We start from the raw sequence: 25,160 nt of genomic DNA, 5'->3' as shown, positions 1-25,160 counted from the left end.
CACGTTAGTGTGTCAACATTAACCCGCCAACGTGAGACTGACTTCCCATGAGTGTTAATGTTGCTCTCATTTAACACATTTACATTTCATTCATTTGATATGAGCATTATTATAAAAGATCAAAGAAAGTGGAAAAAGATGATTTGCTTCATCCGCATCATTATCATCATCATCATCATTATGATCCTTTGTGATGTTTATTGTTATGATTATTGCTTGTTTGTGATGCTGCCGTTGATCTCAGACCAGCCGGCAGTTTGAAAATAGAAGCTGTTGAACACTCGAGCGCGTTAAGTAGAACCACGAGAGTCTGACATAACAGAGACAAGGGGGGGCGGGACAAAACCAGGACCACACAGAGACAAGGGGGGTGGGACAAAACCAGAGCCACACAGCAAGAAGGGAGCGGGACAAAACCAGGGTGTCAATATAACAGATAACTGTCATTATAACAGTAAAATGTGGACCTTTTTTCCTGGTTCAGGACCCCCTGATGGACCCTTCAGGGTCCGACGTATCCCAGGATTCAAAGTGGAGACGGGACATTCATCAACACGCCGAGGATCAGAACAAACTCTCCTCCAAGACTTTCATCCAGGAGACCGGTGTTAATGTCCCATGAAAGCATGTTTACTTATTTTAAATAATGATAAGAAGTTATTTCAACCCAAACCTGATACATTTTGCCTGAAGCTGTTTCCATGGTCACGAGCCGCCGCCACGTAACGTCTCCTATGTAAGCGACCTGGCTCCTGTGATTGTTGTGTTATGTGATTGCCGGACAACGCTGCTGCTCTCCGGTCCCAACGGGAGAATCCCAGCGAGCCGTGTGGAGACAGAGGACGCCAAGTCATAGTGATCGTCGTGGTGGTCGTCGTGGTGATTGTCGTGGCGACAGCAGCGCCGACAATCAGAGAAGTTGTTTGTGACTTTGTAACGAGCCGCTGACATTGAGGCCCTCGCCGTTCTGCTGCTTCGGAGCCGGAGGCGGCGAGGAGACGAGGACGGGAGGCCGCCTCCCTCTGACTCACAGATGGCTGATAATTATTATCGCACGGGGCTGCAGCACACACACACACACACCCACACACACTCACACACTCATACTCATACACACACAATCACTCACTAAAGTAATGGATTCCTTTTTGCTGAAGTATAATCTGATGATGTCATCGAAGAAGGCAAAGTGAGTTTTTTCTGACTTTTTAATCTCAGAAAATATCTGAGTTTTTTTCTCGCAAACGACTTTAATCTGAATAAAACAACTAAAAGCACACTGAGTCTGTTGGAACACTAACGCTACACACACAGATCTAAAGGGTTCTGGTTGCCGGGCAACAAACAGTAATGAGGTGTTTTTATCAGTTTCAGGCCGCCTGATTGGTGCAGGAGGTCTTCCCTCTGCAGCAACTAGAACTTAGGTCAGGACTCGCAGGCTTCAGGACTCGTGCTGCTTCCTCCTGGATTTCATGACTCAGCACTTTATGTGAGGGGCGCAAACAGTGACTAATACGTTCCTAATAAGGAAGTAATGAGTGGTTATGAGTTCTGGGTTGTTTTGTTTATGATCATCAGTTAGAAATGATTGATCATCGATCGGCCAAGTTCAGGATTCATTGATCACTTCCTTCCTGATTCATTGTGTCCGGCTCGTTGATGCTCTCTGCTCGCCACAACACCAATGTACAAACATGCACAGGACTTTCACACAGGAGACCAACGTTAGTGTCCTGTGTGAAGCCAAGTCCATTATGTTACCTGAGCTTCGTTATGCAATTTCAGTACTTTGCTAAACGCAGTTACATAACGATTTCACGTAACATTCGTACGTCTGTTTCCTGAACACCGGCGTTCGTTCTGAGGAGACTTTAACGAGGGAATCGAACCCGCTGACATCTGCACGGTCCGAGGAATCCACCAGCTGCAAAGTTTCTGTGTTGATGCAGGCAAACGCCTCGTTAAAGTGTGTGTGTGTGTGTGTGTGTGTGTGGGTGTGTGTGTGTGTGCATATGCGCTTATACGAGTGTACTTTTTTAATTAAGTCAGTTGACACCTGTGGGAAGGTGTTATTGTGACAGAGACCTCCTGGACGGTGTGTGTGTGTGTGTGTGTGTGTGTGCGGGGGAGATAATGGCTTCAGGTGTCACACCATATCGGCTCGTCTCTTTATTGGACCCTGACTGTAACGAGTAATTAACTTCCCGCTGAGAACATGTTTGTTCCTCCGCTGATGTCATAAAGAGAGATATTAGGACGCCACGGGTCAGGATTGACTTTCCATAGCAGAGGGAGGGAAGTGTGTGTGTGTGTGTGTGTGTGTGTGTGTGTGTGTGTGTGTGTGTGTGTGTGTGTGTGTGTGTGTGTGTGTGTGTGTGTGTGTGTGTTGCAAATAGGGCTGCAGGTATTGATAATAATACTCTAATTATTATTCTAAAATAATACAACAAAATTGTATTAAGGAGCTTAAGTAAATATACAAAATGACAAAAAATAAAATTGTTTCCTTTTACTAAAAAGAAAATCTAAATTTGTATAATTTACATTGTTTTATTATCTTTCAAACACAGAAGTCATAGTCATAGTCAGTTTAAATGCTTTGTTTTGGTCACGTTTAAGGTTGTTTACATAAAAACAGAATTAAGATGATAGAGAAATAAATATTTGCATTATTAAAACACATTATAGTTTTTATGGTATATTATATTATATATTATATAAATAGCTAACTTCCTCTCTGATATCTATTAACACTTTTCCTTCAATCAACTGCAGTTATTCAAGTTTCACACCCAAACCTGAATTTTACAAGTTGCACTTGAACACATCATGGCAACGATTTAGCCAAATGAATCGGCTGTTAACGTTGGCTGTTAGCTACGTTATTTACGTTATGAACGTTATTAACGTTATTAACGTTAGCTACATTATTTATGTTATTAACGTTATTAACGTTAGCTACGATATGTATGTTATTAACGATAGCTATGGCACGCAATGTATTGAAATGGAATTTGAGTTGAAGTTTTTAAAAATGTACGGAACCAAAAGTCAAAGTCGACTCCTTTTAAATGACGTAAGCTGCATATGTTATTTGAACCCAAACGATGATCTTTCCTAAACGTGACCAAGCAGGTTTGTTGCCTAAACTCAAATCGTTTCCATGGCGACGGTAATATTAACATATCACGTGCCAACATCACGTCATTTGTTCGTACACACATTAAAACAAGAAACCTGATGGGGGCGCTATTGCCATTCATCCTCTGCTCATGGTCACGGTAACCAAACCGGAGAGACTTGGAACTACGAACGTCGGCGTCATAGTGAAGAGAGCTGGAATGAGGTTCCGTACCGACCCAGCTTCTTATAGAAGTAGCTGCTGTGACCAGTGGAAGACCACATCACATGACCCTCGCCCTCCCTGCTTTTAGTGGCTGAGCAGCACCGACCACAGTCTGCTGGTCTCTTCACTAAGTGACTTCACCTGGACCTGCAGGTCTCCTCGAGGTCTGAACCGGACCTGCAGGATTTCCCCCATGCAGGCTCCTGTTAGCTAGTAAACTGAGATATCATCACAGTGATGTAAAGGTGTCGTCTACTCCAGATCTACAGGTCTACAGAGTCCTAGGCGGGGTACGATGAGGATCTGGTTGAGTCTCCTTGGAGAGACGGTCTGATGTTGAGACCCAGAGACCAGAGACCAGAGACCAGAGACCCAGACACCAGAGACCAGAGACCCAGTGACCAGAGACCAGAGACCAGAGACCCAGAGAACCAGAGACCCAGAGACCAGAAACCAAAGACCAGAGACCCAGAGACCAGAGACCCAGAGACACAGAGACACAGAGACACAGAGACCAGAGACAGAGACCAGAGACCAGAGACCCAGAGACCCAGATACTAGAGACAGAGACCAGAGACCAGAGACCCAGAGACCAGAGACCCAGTGACCCAGAGACCCAGTGACCAGAGACCTAGATACCCACATCACTGATGTGTTTGAGTTGAGTCCTGAATGACAGTAGAACCTAATGGTTTCTGGACCACCGGCTGGAAGACGGAGGACAATGAAGGAACGAAATAATCTAAATGAACAACAAACCTGCTGTATGTTAGAGACGATACGTTGACGAGTCAATGTGGACGAACATCGTGATGCGATGGATTAGGTTTCTAATAATCTATCGGGTTTCTACCATAAATGTTAATATAGAGGGTGTCACTATGAATATTTATAACACCATAAAACAACACAAACAGTTGAAGACGTGGTTTTGTTTCTCTTTAACATCGACAAAATGTGTTTCTATATAATTTGTACGATCAAAGATCATTCATATATTCCATCATAACCCATAACCTTATTTCATGTTTGTAACACACGAGATGCTGTTTGTGGTTCCCCCCCACCTGAACCCTGACCCCAACCCTCTCCGAGTCATCAATCACTGCTCAGTCATCGATCAGTGATCGATCAGTCGTCTGATGTCGCCTCTCATCATCGTCCTGCTCCAGTTCTGCTTTTATAAATCATCTGATTCATCTCTTCATTTTCTTCTTCTGAGCCTCCAATATGAAAGAAAGTGTTCAACACAGTTTGTTCACAGAGACGACAGCGCCACCGTGTGGCCAAACAGCACAATAACTTTAACTATCAATAAAACATTTATTTGATTTTGACTCCTGAACAGCAATATTGGAGGGATATTTGAGGAGTTCACATATAGTCCAGGTCCACATATAGTCCAGGTCCACATATAGTCCAGGTCAACATATAGTCCAGGTCCACATATAGTCCAGGTCAACATATAGTTCATATAGTTCAGGTCCACATAAAGTCCAGGACAACATATAGTCCAGGTCTACCTATAGTCCAGGTCCACATATAGTCTAGGTCCACATATAGTCCAGGTCACTAAAGACTTCTTCCCCCCTCAGCCTGTTAAAACCCAGATGGCTTGTTGCTGCCATCTTGTGCCACAGTTGTTCCTCTACACTTAAAAAACATGTAGTGGTCCGGTCCCGGCAGCTCCCCCCATCTAGAACCAGGACCCGTAGTTGGACCGCAGCGCTGGAAAGCACATGTTGTAGCGGCACGTGGCTCCGGACCGACAGGCTGAACATGGTGCGCCCACCCGGTAGGGGGTCTCGCCGATCCAGTTCCCCCTGCAGAGACCAGAAACCACCTTGTCATTGTACCGGCTGGATGTCAGCGCCTCAGGGCATCATGGGTAAAGAACACACAGGGATGATGTCATCTACTCTGCAGGGAGAACTGACCTCATTATCACGTACACACACACACACACACACACACACTTCTTCTCCTCGTAGAATTCTGCCCTTTTTTGGGCTTTTTTTTCAACTTCACTTTTCATTTTCACATTTTTAATTGAACTTCTTCATCACGTTCTCTCATACCGACTCTGGTTCCACGGCTAAAAGAACCGCTCTAATAGAACCATTCTGAGAGAACCGCTCTGAGAGAACCGCTCTGACAGAACTGCTCTAAGAGAACCGCTCTGTGAGAACCGCTCTAAAAGAACAGCTCAGAGAGACCCGCTCTAAAAGAACCGCTCTAAGAGAACCACCCTGAGAGAACCCATCTAAAATAACTGCTCTGAGAGAACCGATCTAAAAGAACTGCTCTAAGAGAACCGCTCTGAGAGAACAGCTCTATGAGAACTGATCTAAAAGAACCGCTCTGAGAGAACCGCTCTAAAAGACTCGCTCTAAAAGAGAGAACCGCTCTAAGAGAACCGATCAAACAGAACCGATCTAAAAGAACCGCTCTGAGAGAACTGCTCTAAAAGAACCAGTCTAAAAGAACCGCTCTAAGAGAACCGCTCTAAGAGAACCGCTCTAAAAGAACCGCTCTGAGAGAACCACTCTAAAAGACTCGCTCTAAAAGAGAGAACCGCTCTAAGAGAACCGATCAAACAGAACCGATCTAAAAGAACCGCTCTGAGAGAACCGCTCTAAAAGAACCACTCTAAAAGAACCGCTCTAAGAGAACCGATCTAGGAGAACCGATCTAAAAGAACCGCTCTGAGAGAACCGCTCTAAAAGAACTGCTCTAAGAGAACCGCTCTGAGAGAACCGCTCTAAAAGAACCGTTCTAAGAGAACCGCTCTGAGAGAACCGCTCTAAAAGAACTGCTCTAAGAGAACCGCTCTGAGAGAACCGCTCTAAAAGAACCGTTCTAAGAGAACCGCTCTGAGAGAACCGCTCTGAGAGACCCGCTCTAAAAGAACCGCTCTAAGAGAACCGCTCTGAGAGAACCGCTCTAAAAGACCCGCTGCGTGTGGGTGCACGTGACGGCGGCCTTGCTGCCTCATGCGCGTAACAGTGGGCAGCAGGTGAGCGCAATCAACTAATAAACCCAGAACATCACGGGATTCGAACACATGGGAGAAGGCAAGACCGTAAGGGCTACCGGCAAGTCTCTGGGACGGCGTCTTTTCAAAATAAAGCTCCAGGTTTGTAGTGCCTTTTCAAAATAAAGCTCCAATTCATGTGTTTGTGGAAACATCTTCTCATGAAGAGCTGGAACTGTTTTGTGCACCGGACCTCAGATTTACACACTCGAGACTCGTACTTAGGTGAGTAGTTGCAGACAAGGAAGGTGGCTTCTCTCCATGCGACCCCCCACACAAACATGTTGTAGCAGGTCTGGACTGCACAGCCCAGTCTGCTGCTGGACCCCCAGACCATCTGAAACACAACACAGCATCATGCAGATTCTCCCAGACCCGACTCAGCATGACTCAGCACTTATGTCGTAGCGGAGGCGGTGGCACCGCGACCTTCCTCACCTGAGTGTAATGAGAACAGCTGCGCCCGAAGCAGAGCGAGGAGCAGCGGGGGCTGCAGAAGGGGGGGTAAGGGAACACGTAGTCCTGGACTTCATTGTACCATGGCTGGACCAGCTGCAGGATGGACTGGTACCTGTGGAGAGGGAACACAGCTGCTGGCTCTGTGTGGGACAGTAGCCCTAAACCCGAAACCCTGAACCCCAAACTTTAAACCCTAAACCCTTCACTCTAAACCTGAAACCCTGAAACCCTGAACCCCAAACTTTAAACCCTAAACTCTAAACCCTTCACTCTAAACCTGAAACCCTGAACCCCAAACTTTAAACCCTAAAGCCTAAACTCTAAACCTGAAACCCTGAAACCCTGAACCCCAAACTTTAAACATTAAAATCTAAACCCTTCACTCTAAACCTGAAACCCTGAACCCCAAACTTTAAACCCGAAAGGCTAAACTCTTAACCCTTCATTCTAAACCTGAAACCCTGAACCCCAAACATTAAACCCTAAAGCCTAAACTCTTAACCCTTCACTCTAAACCTGAAACCCTGAACCCCAAACTTTAAACCCTAATCCCTAAACCCTTCACTCTAAACCTGAAACCCTGAACCCCAAACTTTAAACCCTAAACCCTAAACTCTAAACCTGAAACCCTGAACCCCAAACTTTAAACCCAAAACGATATACTCTACATCCGAAACTCTAAACCCTACACTATAAACCCTACACATTAAACCCTAAATTCTAAAATCTAAACGCGAAACCCGAAACCCTACACTCTAAACCCGAAACCATCCATTGTCTACCGCTTATCCTGTATTCAGGGTCGCGAGTGCTGGAGACGATCCCAGCTGACATTGGGCGACCCTAGACCCGCCAGTGATGTCAGAGTCCTCAGAGAGAAGAGGAAGTCAAAGTGACTGTGCTGTAATATTAATAATACATCTGTAAATAAGAGAGAACACAGGACACGAGTTTTATCGGAGGCGTTCTAGTTTGTCGTCCGTGTACTGTCAACCAATCACATCGGAGCAGGCGTTGGTGTGTGTGTGTGTGTGTGTGTGTGTGTGTGTGTTCACCGTCCTATTCTGACAGACAGGTTCTGTCCGTAGACCTGCAGCAGGTGAGCCGGTCCGTGTTCCCAGAGGCAGGTGGCGGCCCAGGCTTCAGCTGTCCGAGCCAGATCCGGGTCCCAGACCTGTCGGACAGAGTTTCCCAGAACTCACACCTGCACCACAAAAACACACTGGAAACGTTTCAGAGAGATTTCATATTTATAAGGAGCAAGAATGTGGGCAGTCAACCAATCAGGTGAAACTCAGCCACATTTCTGTCAATGTCATTATCCATCCATCCATTTTCTACCGCTTATCCTGTATTTAGGGTCACGGGGGGGCTGGAGCCGATCCCAGCTGTCATTGGGCGAAGGCAGGGTACACCCTGGACAGGACGCCAGTCTATCACAGGGCCAACATGTAGAGACAAACAACCATTCACACTCACATTCACACCTACGGGCAATTTAGAGTCACCAATTAACCTATCCCCATCCTGCATGTCTTTGGACTGTGGGAGGAAGCCGGAGAACCCGGAGAGAACCCACGCTTACACGGGGAGAACATGCAAACTCCACACAGAAGGAACCCGGGCCGACTCATTATCATAAAAACAAATCTTATTGAATCCCGTTAACTTTAATATATACACATATTCTCTGGTCTCTAGTCTCTTGTCTTCTTACCATCATCTCCATGTCTGCAGCAGGAGGGAACACGCGGGCTCGGACCTGGTTGTGATAGTCCAGGATGGAGACCACGTCACTCGGACTGATGGAGCGCTTCCTCCGGACTCCGGACGCCCAGCTGGGTTTGAGTCCTGGTCCGGATCGGGGTCCGGGTCCCAATCCTTGTCTGGGTCTGGGAGCTTGCTGAGGCTCTGTGGAGTTGGGACCCCGTCCATGGACTCCGAGCAGCAGGATCACCCAGCTCAGATAACAAACGGGTCTCATTTTCACGAGTTAAAGTCCAGAGAAGAAGAAACCCGGCCAGCACGAAGTGGACCAGCTGGTTTCTGATGTGGTCGGGTGAGGAGGCTGGTGGTTCTAGTGAGGATCTGAGGGTGACTGGGTTCAGCCTCCCCCCCCTTACTACGATACTGAAGAAGTGACTCACACATCAACCATTCATCATGATGTCATCATGTGATGATATCATTTGTTGGACTGAACATTCATCACTTTGGCTACAGACTGCAGATGAAGAGGAGCTGTACTCAACAATAAGATGGTCTTATTCCACCCAGCCCTGGTCTTATAACACTCAGATCTGGTCTTATAACACTTAGGTCTGGTCTTATAACATTTAGGTCTGGTCTTATTCCACTTAGGTCTGGTCTTATAACACTTAGCTCTGGCCTTATAACATTTAGGTCTCGTCTTATTACACTTAGGTCTGGTATTATAACACTTAGGTCTGGTCTTATAACATTTAGGTCTGGTCTTATTCCACTTAGGTCTGGTCTTATAACACTTAGCTCTGGCCTTATAACATTTAGGTCTCGTCTTATTCCACTTAGGTCAGGTCTTATAACACTTAGGTCTCGTCTTATAACATTTAGGTCTGGTCTTATTCCACTTAGGTCTGGTATTATAACACTTAGGTCTGGTCTTATAACATTTAGGTCTGGTCTTATTCCACTTAGGTGTGGTCTCCTTCCACTCAGACCTGGTCTCCTTCCACTCAGACCAGAGACTGTCTGTGGTCCCCTAGAGGTCTAGATAGTAGCTCACATTAGTCCAGAGACCAGACCAGACAATGTGGAGGAACCAGAGATGGTTTTGACAAGAGTTGCTGAACTGTGATGACTGAACTGTCCAGAAGATGGCAGTGTTGTTGTTCCTCTGAGATGTCCTGCAGCCAGAACAGCTGCACTGGTCTAGTGTTGGTTATAGCTCTCTATTTTTACTTTTTATTATTATAATCACTGTAATAGCTATTACAATTATAACAATAATATTGTTTATTATTATTATTATGGTTATTATTATGATTATGATTATTATTATCATTATTGACCGTGGATCAGTCTCTCATGAGTCTCATGAAGCTGTCGGAAAACTACATTCGGACTGCTGCTTCAGCTTTCAAAATAAAAGCTCGTAAATTCTTAATATTTTGGGTAAACTAATGTTGCAATGTGGAGCTTGTTGCTAGTTGGATCATTAGGATGAATCAGCAACCGTTTCCTTTCCAACAATCTTTGTACTCTTATAATCTGTATTCCCAGCGTGGCACTAGTGTTGCAGGAGCAGTTTGAACAGTGAGAACAGCTGGTGTCGTATCTAAATTTAGAAGGGAAGGGAAACCAGGCTGCATTTCATATCTCAGACAGTGTTTCTGAATAGAATCACCTACTCAACCTTTAATAGAATAATAAATACAACATAGATATCACCATGAAACTGATAGGTTATGTTTAAATGGTATTTATGTGCCCTTTTAATGTAATTAACTTGTTTTTGTTTTGTTTTTTTGTTTTCCGAAGTGATCAATTAAAAAAAAAAACACTTTTCTCCACGTAGAAAGTATCAGTATCGGTACATTTTTTAGGAAAAAGTATCGTCATCGGACCGAACTTCAAAAAACAGTCGTTGACTGCTACGTAATAATTCCAAGATGGGCACGGACGAAATTCCACACTGAACCGTAGTCCACAAACTGACGGTTGACGTCACGACGACGACGTCCACTCCTTGTAGACCGTCTCCGCTCAGACCTGAACCCTTGCAGTACTCGAGAACCTGATTTAAATGGCCGGCTTTTACTGTGAAAAACCCCAAACAGGAAGTGTGCCGGTGTCAGCGCGTGTGTCTGCGCGCCCCCGCGTCACGGCGGGAGACTCTTCTAGTCTTCCAGTGGAGCGACTCTGGCAGCGGTGGCGGCCGCCTCTCACCCTCCCACGTCCCGCTCTCAGGAACCGACGCGCCGCGTCGCGAGCCGCCATCTCTCCCGCAGCCCTCCGCCGACAGCTCCACTCCTCACCGGGGCTCCAGTCCCCGCTTTATCGGACCACAAACATCGAACCCTCCCGGTGGTTCTCCTCACCCGTCGGTCCTGAATGACGGGCGGTCGGTTCGACTTTGACGATGGGGGCACCTACTGTGGAGGCTGGGAGGATGGCAAAGCCCACGGCCAGGGCGTGTGTACTGGACCCAAGGGCCAGGGCGAGTACTCGGGGTCGTGGTCCAACGGTTTCGAGGTGGTCGGCGTCTACACCTGGCCCAGCGGGAACTTGTACCAGGGCTACTGGGCGCAGGGCAAACGCCACGGACTTGGCGTGGAGACCAAGGGGAGGTGGATTTATCGGGGAGAGTGGACTCACGGGTTCAAGGGCCGGTACGGAGTCCGGCAGAGCCTGAACACACCGGCCAGGTATGAGGGCACCTGGAGCAACGGACTACAGGATGGATACGGCGTGGAGACGTACGGCGATGGAGGTGAGAGGGAGGGGACACCATGGGGACATTACAGGGACACCATGGGGACGTTATGGAGACATTACGGGGAAACTATGGGGACATTATGGAGACATTACGGGGAAACCATGGAGACACCATGGGGATGTTATGGAGACATTACGGGGACACCATGGGGACATTACGGGGAAACCATGGAGACACCATGGGGATGTTATGGAGACATTATGGGGACACCATGGGGACATTACGGGGAAACCATGGAGACATTACGGGGAAACCATGGAGACATCATGGAGATGCTATGGAGACATTATGGGGACACCATGGGGACATTACGGGGAAACCATGGAGACACCATGGGGATGTCATGGAGACATTCCGGGGACACCATGGGGACATTACGGGGAAACCATGGAGACACCATGGGGACATTATGGAGACATTACGGGGACATTATGTTTTATTATTTATTTATATTATGTGTTTTCATTTTTCGCAAACACATTTCATCAGGTGATAACGTAGAAGAAACTGTTTTAGAAGTTATTGCGTCCGTAAACATTGTAAACGTGAGTTTATGAGTTCTGCTCATCACGTCTGTGAGGCCCAGAAGATGAACCTCGGAGCCACCAGTCCAGACCTGGTCCGAGCTGGACCTGAACCCATGACCTCCATTTATTTCTTTAAGGTGATTTCGTACACGGAGCTGCGTGGTGTTGTCGTGGTTAGCAATGTTGTCTCCAGTTCCTCCCACAGTCCAAAGACCTGCAGGTCAACTGGTGACTCCAAATGTCCCATAGGTGTGAATGCTTGTGACGGTCTGGTTACCTGTCCAGGTGAACCTGTCCAGGTGAACCTGCCTTCGCCCAGTGTCAGCTGGGACCAGCTCCAGACCTGAGACCCTGGACCGGGATCAGCGGTTGATGATGGATGGATGGATCGCTTTAAAGCAACACTTAAGAACTTTTCCTCTTCGGTCCCCCTACAGTTTGGAAGGGAATTGTCCATTTCTGCTGTCGTAAATAATTTAGCCTACCACAGCCTACCGTCGCACGAACGTTATTTGTTTGTATGCAGAACCAGCTCTGGAAACGATGAACGATTTGAACGATGTCCAGTGACAAGGTAGAGTAGCTAACGCCTTAGCTCAGCTAACATGAGCCATAGCAATAGTCACATATATATTAGCACAATAGCTAACGCCTTAGCTAACATGAGCAAATAATCGACAATGTATTGTACACAGATGCACACTGTTGGAAAAAAAATTATTACCAGTATTATTTACAAGTCCAGCAGCAACAAAGCCAAGTCACCATCCATCTTGCATTTTGTTGCCTCCTTCAGCTCTCGCCAACGAGTGTGAGCCGGTCCGATATTCACTCTCGTTCGAGCTCTTTCTTTGTCGTGCTCCCGTTTTCTTCTCTTCGCCTCATCGGACATTATACTCCTCCTTTTCTTTGCAGGCTCTGCCATGATGCCAATTTTAAAACTACCTAGTTGCAAGGTATCTTCCACGCACCTGCCGGGTGTTCTCCCACTGATCTCTACGCAGAGCCTCCACCTACCGGCTTTTGTAACGCTTGCCGTAAAGCAGGTCAAATTCGTAGTCTCATTAGAACTACAAAACCGCTACCCGGCGAGGCAAAGTTACATAGTGCGGTTACAGCCAATAGAGGGCTGCAGAGCGAATGCTGAAGTGCCGTTCACCTGGTTTTGAGGTGATGAACCACTGAAACTATTTTGGAAACATTATTTTAAGGCACTAAATACTCTTTAGTGTTGCTTTAATGGGTTCCGACAGCCACTTCAGTGTGTTGCTCCATGTTACCATAGAAACACAGAGCTAACTTTGACTATTGCTAAGTGGGCTGAGCTACTGTTGGTTTGACCCCGCCCTCTCACCCTTTAGCCAATCACGTAGCCCCCCACGCTGTATTTTTCTTTGCCAGTTTATTTGGTGAGCGGTTGTCATGGTTACTGCTCTGCGCTTGGATGTAAACTGATGATGATGAATACATTAATAGAAATGGAGGAGCCTTTAGACGTGAGCTCAGCAGGCTGTAATATCAGAACATCCACTAGGGGTCCAAATGTTTACTTTCGCTATTAGTAGTATTTCATATCAAAACCTGTTCCAGCAAAACCCTGATCTGGATTACATTCAGGTCCAGCAATGAAGGGTCAGTAGACCTGGTTCTACCCCCGTCTGGTTATGTGAAACCAGGTCTGCCTCTCTCTCTCTCTCTCTCTCTCTCTCTCTCTCTCTCTCTCCCTCCCTCCCTCTCTCCCTCCCCCTCTCTCCCTCTCTCTCTCTCTATCTTTAGCTCTGCTCTCCGTGTGGAGGAACTTTTTACTGGAGGGTGAACTTTTTTAACTTTTTTACTCCTCTAGGATTCGACCAATCAGATATAGACGGAGACAAAGCAGCAGTCGCTATCTGATGACGGCACTCTCACGTTCATTAAATAAGTCAGTAATAATCAACAAATGAATAGAATAGAAAAAATTGAGTAGTTGAAACAAAAAAGATAATAGGAATCAACTCACAATTTACTCATCGCATCTCATCCTCTTAATATATCATACAGTCATGAAAAGCATGTCACGCCGTGGGGCAACATGACATCACTTCCTGTAAACTTCACGTTGAACAACGAGGATCTGTTTGGACTGGATCTTCTCTGGTCGCTGTGTGTGTGTGTGTGTGTTTGTGTGTGTGTGTGTGTGTGTGTGTGTGTGTGTGTGTGTGTGTGTGTGTGTGTGTGTGTGTGTGTGTGTGTGTGTGTGTGTGTGTGTGTGTGTGTGTGTGTGTGTGTGTGTGTGTGTGTGTGTGTGTAATTGAGTATAATTTTAGAATACAGAGGAAACTTTGATCTCATGTTGCTTTCAGGTGAATGTGTGTCTTGTTTTCTCTGTTTCTATGGCGACGGATTAAACCACAGCAGAAAAAAAGGACATTTAGCTCATTTTTCCTCAAAACAACATTGTGACTCTTGGTGAGTCCAAGAAGAAGAACTTTATTTTTTATTATTTTCACCGTTTTGGTCAAATCTTTAACCCAGAACCTGCAGGTTCACAGTGAATTCTCTTCTGGCTTCTGGCAAAAACCCCAACGTGGTTTTGTGATCTGAAGGGGGTTCTGTGTGATCCGGTTCCGGGTCTAGTGCTATGCCGGTTGAAGTGCTAATGCTGAATTATTAGATGCAAACAGACCTCAGACCAGTCTTTGGTTAGAAAACCAGGAAGAACAGAACGTAATAATGAGCTTTCCACCGGAACAAACAAATCATATATAATATCATATAATATCTAATGAATCCAGGTCAGAGCTCCACATGTGAGATCAATGCTGGACTCGTTCGGCCAGCAGACTTCCCAGGGTCTCCAGTTACTTCCCTCTTTTTAAATAGAACATTCTCACATTCTGCGGCTGAAGCCAGCAGCAGCCCAGTTCCCTCAGACCACCAGGGTCAGACCACCGGCTCAGAGAACGGCTCAGACCAGGTCTACCAGCAGCACCGGCTCAGACCACCAGGGTCAGACTACCAGGGTCAGACCACCGGCTCAGACCAGGTCTACCAGCAGCACCAGCTCAGAGACCGGCTCAGACCTGGTCTACCAGCAGCACCGGCTCAGAGACTGGCTCAGACCAGGTCTACCACCAGCACCGGCTCAGACCACCACGGTCAGACTACCAGGGTCAGACCACCGGCTCAGAGACCGGCTCAGACAAGGTCTACCAGCAGCACCGCCTCAGAGACCGGCTCAGACCAGCCTTGTATAATCACTTCACAGCAAAAAAGCGTTTGATTATCTGAGCATAGAAGCAAAGACAATTTAGAAAATATTTCCTTCAACCAAAAATACTAATGACACTCAAACACCAGCACATTGTCAATAAATAAAAAACAGAAATATCCAACGTAAACCAGCAACCAACACTACAAGTGGACGACAATGATCAAGTGATCTCAAACCCTCAGACAGGAAACAGACTCCTGGAGTAGTGTTGGTGAGTTGGATGGTGGTTGCCATGACAACCAGGCTCCGCTGAGCAGCTGTTCATCCTGTTGAATCTCAATGTTCCTGCAGTTTCACACTAATATTAGTATTATTAGTAGTATTATTATTCAAACTAATGTTCACCATGGTCAATAAACTTTGGTCTCCCACTTAAAATAATTTTACTAATTCAAAATAAATCCTCAATTTAAACGGAATCTTCCATTCCATTGATGATGTCATAAATTATGATGAGAGACATTTCAAGCCGGATACATAAACCTGAATAGAAGCTTTGAAGGTGGAACCCAACAGCTCACAGGATCCAGCTCCACCAGGCCGAGCCACATGGGATCAGGTCTGGGATCTGTTTCTATGTCATATCAAGACCAATAGCCATTTGTAATGGTTTTACGCTCAGAGGAATAATTGGATGAACCACCTCTGATTGGTTGATGGATGGATGTCATCATGTTTTTTGTTGGTATTGCGTCATATTTTGTTTTCCAGGAAGAAAAACAGGATTTTAATAGAAAAAAAGACATCCTTATGTTGTTTTTGTTCTTTTGCACTTTTTATGAATGACTAGATGGAAAGTAATAGTATTTTTCAACTTCACTCCCATGATGCTTTGCCTCGTAGTTACCTGGCTGCTCCTGATAGGCTGACTGAGGCCGGTGCTGATCAGTGAATGGGTGTATTAATCCAGATCAATGTAACGTTACCAGTCCACATCTCTGCCGAGGTCGCCGGGACGCCGTGAAGGTGCAGATATACCTCCATGAAGCTGTGAGACAGGTAGACTGGGGCACAGCTGATTGGCTCAGTGATCATTGATCAGTGATCACTGATCACCTCCTGCAGCAGTGATGGATAATGAGGAGAATCAGCCTCCTTGAATGTAAAGTGATTGGACAACCAAGCCCAGATGTGTGAGTAGGTAAACCTGGTCGCCATGACGATGACCTGGGGTTTAATGAAGGTGTTGAGGTGTGTTTCCTCGTCTGTATTGATCCTGTTTGTGTTGTTCTGTTGACCTGGTGACCTCACTGCTTGTCCTTGTGTCCTCCAGGTACGTACCAGGGCCAGTGGACCGGTGGGATGCGTCACGGCTACGGCGTGCGTCAGAGCGTTCCTTATGGCATGGCCTCCGTCATCCGCTCGCCTCTCCGGACCTCGCTGTCGTCGCTCCGCAGCGAGCAGAGCAACGGCACGGTGCTGCGCGACAGCCTGTCCGACAGTCCCGCCGGGACGCGCGGCGGCTTCGTGCTCAACTTCCACTCGGACGGCGACGGTCCGGAGAAGAAGAAGGGGCTCTTCCGCCGCGGGTCGCTCTTCGGGAGCCTTCAGAGACTCCGTAAGTCGGACTCACGCTCATCGATCTCCAGCAAGCGCAGCTCGGCGCACAGCGACACCACCATGAGCCGCATCAGCTCCAGCGACGCAAACTCCACGATCAGCTTCGGGGACGGAGACGACTACCTGCCGCTGGAGGACAACGTGGACGCCACCACCACCGAATCCTACATGGGCGAGTGGAAGAACGACAAGCGCAGCGGGTTCGGCGTCTCTGAGCGCTCCAACGGCATGAAGTACGAAGGCGAGTGGCTTAACAACAAGCGCCATGGCTACGGCTGCACCGTCTTCCCCGACGGCACAAAGGAGGAGGGCAAGTACAAGAACAACGTGCTGGCCCGCGGCATCCGGAAGCAGCTGATCCCCCTGAGGAACACCAAGACCAAGCAGAAGGTGGATCGAGCCATCGAGGGGGCCGTGAGGGCCTCTGCCATCGCCAGAACCAAAGTCGAGATCGCCATCTCCAGGTAATGTGTTCAGACCTCCAGAAGAACTCGGAGTGGGTAGTCAGCACGTTTTAGTCATATATGGACCAGACTCAGACCTCCTCAGTCCAGTTTTCTTCAGGTCCATGTTGGACCTGGACCGGTGGACTGGAGGAGCCGGGATTCAAACCACGGACTCGTTCTACCTCTGAACTCCATTGATGTTGCAGTTCTCTGAACCTGTTTGTGAACACAATGAGCTCCAGGTTCACGTTGCCCTCTGCTGTTGTATTCTTGCCTCTAGTTCTGATGGTAGCCTCTAGTCCTGATCGTAGCCTCTAGTCCTCATGATAGCCTCAAGTCCTGATGGTAGCCTCTAGTCCTGATGATAGCCTCTAGTCCTCATGATAGCCTCAAGTCCTGATGGTAGAGAGAGGAGAGAGAGAGAGAGAGAGAGAGAGAGAACAAAGTGATAAAAGAGAGAGGTTAAGAGAGTAGGTGTGTGGGCTGGAGAGAGAGAAGCAAGTAGACACATTCTTGGCCAGTGTGTGTGTGTGTGTGTGTGTGTGTGTGTGTGTGTGTGTGTGTGTGTGTGTGTGTGTGTGTGTGTGTGTGTGTGTGTGTGTGTGTGTATGCCTGTATGTGCGTCAGAAGTAGTGCTTGTCTAAATAAGGCCAAGGAGGACGACGCTTATCAACAGCTGAAACCCCCCCCCCCCCCCCCCCCCCCACACACACACAGACTCTCTCTCTCTCTCTCTCTCTCTCTCTCTCTCTCTCTCTCTCTCTCTCTCTCTCTCTCTCACACACACACACACACAGGGAGAAGTGTGTTGATGACATGATTGTGACCTTTGGATCAGAGCTTCATGGTTTGATTATTAACTGGCTTCACTAAGTCGTTTATTAATAGTGATAAACAGAACCACAGCCAGTAATAGTAGACCCAGATCAGTTAGAGATCTAGTCCTCTACAAGGTCTTCTATATAGTCCTCTACATAGTCTTCTACATAGTCATCTATATAGTCCTCTACATAGTCCTCTATATAGTCCTCAACATAGTCCTCTACATAGTCCTCTATATAGTCCTCTACATAGTCCTCTACAAGGAACCAGCTTCTTTATCTTGGGGTTGAGTGCTCTGTGAAAACTCCTTTATATATTTATATATGTATACATATATAATATATTAAAATATATAATATTATATAATATAATATATAACATACAATATGCACATATGTATGTATATATATATATATTCATATATATCTTTGTATCTGTGTTGTTGTAGGACGTCCCATGCTCGGGCCAAAGGGGACAATGCAGACCAGTCGGCACAGTCCGCCAGTCAGGACTCGGATATCGCCAGAGGCGTGGCCAGAGAGCTCTCCCCAAGCTTCCATCAGCCAGGTACCATCTGTAGGGGTCACGTGACCCAGAGTCCATTATCAGGATCACAATGTCTCCTTGGATTCTCAGTAGAAAACCAGATCATTGACTTGATTAGGATCCTAAATGATTATATATTATTATTATTATTGTTATTATTATTATTATTATTATTATTATTATTATTATTATTATTATCCATCCATCCATTGTCTACCACTTATCCTGTATTCAGGGTCACGGGGGGGGCTGGAGCCAAACATGTAGAGACAAACAACCATTCACACTCACATTCACACCTACGGGCAATTGAGAGTCATCAATTAACCTATCCCCATCCTGCATGTCTTTGGACTGTGGGAGGAAGCCGGAGAACCCGGAGAGAACCCACGCTTACACGGGGAGAACATGCAAACTCCACACAGAAGGAACCCGGGACCCTCTTATTATTATTATTATTATTATTATTATTATTATTATTATTATTATTATTATTATAAGATGTGTTGTGGAGGAGATGCAGCCTGGTCAAAACTGCTTCGGGATTTATGTTTCAAGGGTTACGTAACACACAGGCCTCTCACCCAGGAGACCGCTGTCCGAGTCCCGTCAAACCGAGTCCCGTCAAACCGAGTCCCGTTCAGTCAGAGTCCCGTCAAACCGAGTCCCGTTCAAAGTAGTTTAGTCGTCTAAACATAACTATGCAGTTTAGTTGTGTCGACCTAACCATGTAGTTTAAGGCTATCACATGTCACTGACTCATCTGTCTTCATGCCATTTTTTTCGCGATGTACAATATCGTCCCGTCTCTATGTGATGCTCTACGTCAGTGAGAGCCCAGTGTGATGAACTCGATCTTTAATCTGGTTGTGATGATCTAGATCTTTAATCTGGTTGTGATGAACTCAATGATCTTTAATCTGGTTGTGATGAACTCGATGATCTTTAATCTGGTCGTTATAAACTCGATGATCTTTGATCTGGTTGTGAAATGTAAAATTACCTAAATGTAAATGTGATGAACTCAATTATCTTTAATCTGGTTGTGATGAACTTGATGATCTTTAATCTGGTTGTGATGAACTCGATGATCTTTAATCTGGTTGTGATGAACTCGATGATCTTTAGTATGGTTGTGATAAACTCAATGATCTTTAATCTGGTTGTGATGAACTTGATGATCTTTAATCTGGTTGTGATAAACTCGATGATCTTTAATCTGGTTGTGATGAACTCGTTGATCTTTAATCTGGTTGTGATGAACTCGATGATCTTTAGTATGGTTGTGATAAACTCGATGATCTTTAATCTGGTTGTGATGAACTTGATGATCTTTAATCTGGTTGTGATGAACTCGATGATCTTTAATCTGGTTGTGATGAACTCGATGATCTTTAATCTGGTTGTGATGAACTCGATGATCTTTAATCTGGTTGTGATGAACTTGATGATCTTTAATCTAGTTGTGATGAACTCAATGATCTTTAATCTAGTTGTGATGAACTCAATGATCTTTAATCTGGTTGTGATGAACTCGATGATCTTTAATCTAGTTGTGATGAACTCAATGATCTTTAATCTGGTTGTGATGAACTCGATGATCTTTAATCTGGTTGTGATGAACTCGATGATCTTTAATCTGGTTGTGATGAACTCGATGATCTTTAGTATGGTTGTGATAAACTCGATGATCTTTGAAGGTGAGACTGTACTGCGTTGGTGTTTCAGGTCCCGACTACCTCCGTCAGAAGTACAATGAGCCGGTGGAGGTGAAGGAGCTTCCTGTGGAGGACAAGAAGGAGAAGTCTCCGTCTGGGAGTCCTCACTTCTACAGGAAGGGCACCACACCCAACCATTCTCCGTCTGAGAGTCCAGTTCCCAGTCCCGCCCCCTCACCCGCCGTCCTTAAAAACACCACCCTCAGCAGCACCAGCACCGCTGCGGCCGCTCCAGCAAAGCATGCTGGGAAAGAGAACAGAGCCCCGACAGCTGCGTCTCTGACGGCAGGTAAACCACCATGATCCCAGCAGCAGGTCTCTTATTATCCAGGTTAGAACGCCAAGTGGAACGTCAGGTGGAATGTCAGATGGAACGTCAGGTTAGAATGTCAGGTGGAACGTCGGGTAGAACATCAGGTTAGAATGTCAGGTGGAACGTCGGGTAGAACATCAGGTTAGAATGTCAGGTGGAACGTCAGGTTAAAATGTCAGGTGGAACGTCAGATGGAACGTCAGGTGGAAAGTCAGGTTACAATGTCAGGTGGAACGTCAGATGGAACGTCAGGTTAGAATGTCAGGTGGAACGTCGGATGGAACGTCAGGTGGAACGTCAGGTTAGAACGTCAGGTGGAACATCAGGTAACAATGTCAGGTGGAAGGTCAGGTGGAACGTCAGGTTACAATGTCAGGTGGAAAGTCAGGTTACAATGTCAGGTGGAACATCAGGTGGAACGTCAGATGGAACGTCAGGTTACAATGTCAGGTGGAACATCAGATGGAACGTCAGGTGGAACGTCAGGTGGAACGTCAGGTGGAACGTCAGGTTACAATGTCAGGTGGAACATCAGGTGGAACGTCAGGTGGAACGTCAGGTTACAATGTCAGGTGGAACATCAGATGGAACGTCAGGTTAGAATGTCAGGTGGAACGTCAGGTGGAACGTCAGGTTACAATGTCAGGTGGAACATCAGGTGGAACGTCAGGTGGAACGTCAGGTGGAACGTCAGGTTACAATGTCAGGTGGAACATCAGGTGGAACGTCAGATGGAACATCAGATGGAACATCAGGTTACAATGTCAGGTGGAACGTCAGATGGAACATCAGGTTAGAACGTCAGGTGGAACGTCAGGTGGAACGTCAGGTGGAACATCAGGTAGAACGTCAGGTTAGAATGTCAGGTGGAACGTCAGGTTACAATGTCAGGTGGAACGTCAGATGGAACGTCAGGTTAAAATGTCAGGTGGAACGTCAGGTTCGAATGTCAGGTGGAAAGTCAGGTTACAATGTCAGGTGGAACGTCAGGTTACAATGTCAGGTGGAACGTCAGATGGAACGTCAGATGGAACGTCAGGTAGAACGTCAGGTTACAATGTCAGGTGGAACGTCAGGTTACAATGTCAGGTAGAACGTCAGATGGAACGTTAGGTAGAACGTCAGATGGAACGTCAGGTGGAACGTCAGGTTACAATGTCAGGTGGAACGTCAGGTGACTATTTCTTCTGCTTGGCAGGTTTAACACAAGCAGCATCGAAACTTCCTCTCAGACAGGAAGTGAAACACCAGGAGGCTCCTCCCCCAGCGGCGGTCAGCAGTTACCCCAGCAACGGGCAGATTCACTCCCAGTACCACGGCTACTATGTCAAGGCGGACGTCAAGATCCCGCCGCCGGAGGAGCCCGCCGGCGTGGATGAGGACCTCCACCCGTCGAGCCTTGCACGCCTGCCACCACCTGCCAAACCCATTTGGGCACCAGCACCAAAATCCCTGCCAGCCCCGAGCCCGTCACCAGGTCCACCAAAGGAGAGCGCCAAAGCACCAGAGCCCGCCAAGCCAAAGAGACTGGAATCATGCAAACCAAAGAGCCTCGCAGAAACCAAGAAAGCAAGTCTGGATGTAGCTGCTGAAGCTGTGGAGGAGTCGGTGAGTCCTTCAGGTTTCACTTCGAGTCTACAGGATCGTTTGTTTATTGCTGTCACCAGAGAGGAGGCGGGGCTTCCATTCATGTAGACCCCAACCAGGTTTCCTCCATCGGGGCTGAAATCACCACTATTGCTGCTTTATATATGTTGAAGTCCACCAGGAACCCAGACCCCGTCCTGTCTGGGTTCATCCAGAGGTGCTCGGTGGATTTCACCAAGCTGGATCTACTGGATCTAGCAAGACCAACATGGGCTGGTTCAGCACAGCTGGAGGAACCCAGAATAAAGTATTTATCTGTGATTTAATATCAATAACCAGATGAAAAGGATGCTGAAATAACTCCATAATGATGGTGATCAGTGAAAAGTGCAGTCATGCTTTGTTAGGTCTGTCTGCAAGACCACAAGATAACTACTTTTAAAATGATTTCTGAATGGAGTCTGGTTGATGGGTGCTAGGCTAAGCTAACATTGTAGCTGCTCCATCAACACTCCAAATAAGGTCGTCTAGACATAAATACAGCAGAGACCTTGTTGTTTGGACCACAGACAGTCTCTGGTTCTCCACATAGTCTGGTCTGGTCTCTGCACTAATGTGGGCTACTATCTAGACCTCTGAGGGACCAAAGACAGTCTCTGGTTTCTCCACATAGTCTGGTCTGGTCTCTGCACTAATGTGAGCTACTATGTAGACTTCTGGGGGACCACAGACAGTCTCTGGTTTCTCCACATAGTCTGGTCTGGTCTCTGCACTAATGTGAGCTACTATCTAGATCTCTGGGGGACCACAGACAGTCTCTGGGTCTCCACATAGTCTGGTCTGGTCTCTGCACTAATGTGAGCTACTATCTAGACCTCTGGGGGACCACAGACAATCATCATCATTGTGTTTATGTAGTTCTCCAACAGGATCCTTCTTGTGTCCCCAGGGCCCAAACTCCATCCTGGTTGCCCTGGTGATGCTGCTGAATGTTGGTCTAGCCATCATATTTGTCCATTTCCTCACCTGACCAAACCTCAACTCAGGTAAGCAACGCTACGTAGTTGTTGTGTGTCTGACGGTTCCGTCCTGCTGTGGCAGCGCTGGAATCAATCCCACCAATCGTTATTAATAGTTGTTCATTCACGCTATTCAGACTCTTCAGAAACTGGGGTTTAACCCCAACAAAGTGGTGGAGCTGCAACAACGCTGCAAGCTTATACCCATTCATACAACTAGCTAGCTAGCTAGTTAGTTATGTTTCTAGGTAGCAGGTAAGCTAGGTATCTAGGTAGCAGGTAGCTGGGTATCTAGTCCTTCTCCAGGGAGGTGGAGGGACTGTTAGACTCAGCTCTGCTGCTTGCCTCATTTCCTCTAACCAGTGTAGCTAACCAGCCAGCTGTCTGCTAGTTAGCTACTTAGCTTGCTAGCTCCACAGCTTTAATATGTGACCAAAGTAGTGAGTCATGTTCCAGCATCAGTGTAGTTTCAGGATGTTAAATGTTCCTCATGTAGTCTGTCTCTACCTGTCTATCTGCCTCTACCTGTAAATCTGTCTGTCTCTACCTGTCGGTCTGTCTCCCTCTGCTTCTTGACGATACCGCTCCACGGATCGTTGCTATGTGAACCTTAAGGAGTCCAGGACTTGGTCGCGTAGTGTCCGGTTGCTATGGCAACTATACACGCAACTCTGACATCCTGCTACCAATGAGAATGTGTCTTCTGCTCCGTGTTGTTTCCGTGGACAGAGAACAGTAAAACTGCTGAACTCTCCTTGTAGCACTGCAGTATCCATGGAAACCTAACACTAGTCATGCTAGCTGAGCTCTGATTGGCTGGTTTCAATGACCAGTAACTGACTGTGTTTCATTGGAAGACCTGGTTCCTCCGTCGATCTTAGACACCTGGAACAGGAACTATTGATTGATTTCAGAATTTTCAGAATGTTATGATGTAAATATAAATATAACCTATGTAACGGGTCGGCGTGTTGTCTGTCCCCCCACAGCGGACTCGAACCAGCGAGTCGTCCGAGTCGCCAACTCTCCATCAGCCAACGGCGCCTTTTCTCAGAACGGCCGACGGGGGCAAAACGGAAGACTGAAAATAGCCGAGTGAAGGTGGAGAAGGGGGGGGAGATGAAACCACCACTACACCACCACCACCACCCCCACCACACCCCCCCCCCCCCCCCCCCCCTCTTTCCCTGTGGACGGACGGCGTTTGGTGCCCGAGTCCAACGTGATTGGCCGGGCAATGATGTGTGACTCCACTGAACGCTGAAGAAGGCCCCAGAGCCCCGAATGTGGGGGGCCCCCACCAGGAGGCCTGGACCGAGGAGGGAGGGAGTGAGTGAGTGAGTGAGTGAGTGAGTGTCATGTACGTCTCTAGCTCCATCTCCATCCAACTGTTTTGAAAAAGTTGTCCGGCTGTACTCGGAGCGGCGTTGCCGCGTTGCTGTGCTGCCTTCGCCGACGCCGTCACTGAACTGAAGCGGCGCCACGTTTGCAGGCGGTGACAACAGGAAGTGGAGAGCACGTTTAACTGAACTCGTCTTCTTCTTTCTGATTCCGTTTATTTTGCAGTTTTGTTGAATTCGGCTACTTAAACTCGTTACATAAAAATATACACAAAACTGTTTTGGATGGAAAGCAAGTTTGTGCACATCTCCATGTGTTTTACAGTGTGTGTGTGTGTGTGTGTGTGTGTGTGTGGGCGGTGCACTGGAGCTGATGGAAGCCAACAGCTGCCTTACTATTTTGCGGGCTGACGTGGGGGTGAGGAGGGCGCCACAGGAATGTGAAGCGCTTGGCTGATTCTCCTGAGAGAGCCGCTCTATTTCTATCAGCCGTCCATCGATCGGCTCATATCTGTTTTTATCGGTGTCTGCTGGGTCTCAGTGCCTGCCGTTTTATATGCCACATAGATCCGGTGGAGGACAATCGGAGAAGTTTATAACATTTGTGAAAGAAAACTGGTTTTAAAGGTTCTTTTAATGAATGGATGATGCTGAACCATGAATTCATGTTTCGATATTCTCATTTATGTTCTCACCGTCACGTTGATGGAATA

General features: G+C 46.9%; 2 protein-coding genes across 3 annotated transcripts; one reads left to right on the top strand and one right to left on the bottom strand.

Moving 5' to 3' along the window:
• Positions 1–4,693: 4,693 nt before the first annotated feature.
• On the bottom strand, positions 4,694–8,863 carry LOC311012398 (peptidase inhibitor 15-like). The gene is made up of 5 exons (XM_084007865.1): positions 8,557–8,863; positions 7,895–8,013; positions 6,819–6,951; positions 6,602–6,717; positions 4,694–5,169 (listed from the first exon to the last, which is right to left on the bottom strand). Exons 1-5 carry the CDS (start codon positions 8,821–8,823, stop codon positions 5,043–5,045), a joined length of 762 nt encoding a protein of 253 aa, XP_083863991.1. The 5' UTR covers positions 8,824–8,863; the 3' UTR covers positions 4,694–5,042.
• A 1,853-nt stretch (positions 8,864–10,716) lies between these two features.
• Positions 10,717–24,223, top strand: jph1b (junctophilin 1b). 2 transcript variants are annotated; one of them, XM_084006862.1, is made up of 7 exons: positions 10,717–11,310; positions 16,370–17,120; positions 18,373–18,491; positions 20,199–20,477; positions 21,700–22,109; positions 23,038–23,134; positions 24,097–24,223. In XM_084006862.1, the coding sequence occupies exons 1-6, from the start codon at positions 10,932–10,934 to the stop codon at positions 23,116–23,118; spliced, it is 2,019 nt and encodes a 672-aa protein (XP_083862988.1). In that variant the 5' UTR covers positions 10,717–10,931; the 3' UTR covers positions 23,119–23,134; positions 24,097–24,223. The 2 variants fall into 2 exon arrangements, with proteins under 2 accessions (XP_083862988.1, XP_083862989.1); XM_084006863.1 differs by lacking the exons at positions 18,373–18,491; positions 21,700–22,109; positions 23,038–23,134; positions 24,097–24,223 and having other exon boundaries at positions 20,199–20,361.
• The last annotated feature ends 937 nt before the right edge of the window (positions 24,224–25,160 follow it).

The sequence above is a fragment of the Eutrigla gurnardus genome (genome assembly GCF_963514095.1).
Source record: "Eutrigla gurnardus genome assembly, chromosome: 4".
NCBI classification, from domain to species: domain Eukaryota; kingdom Metazoa; phylum Chordata; class Actinopteri; order Perciformes; family Triglidae; genus Eutrigla; species Eutrigla gurnardus.
This window is presented reverse-complemented; position numbering and strand designations above follow the sequence as displayed.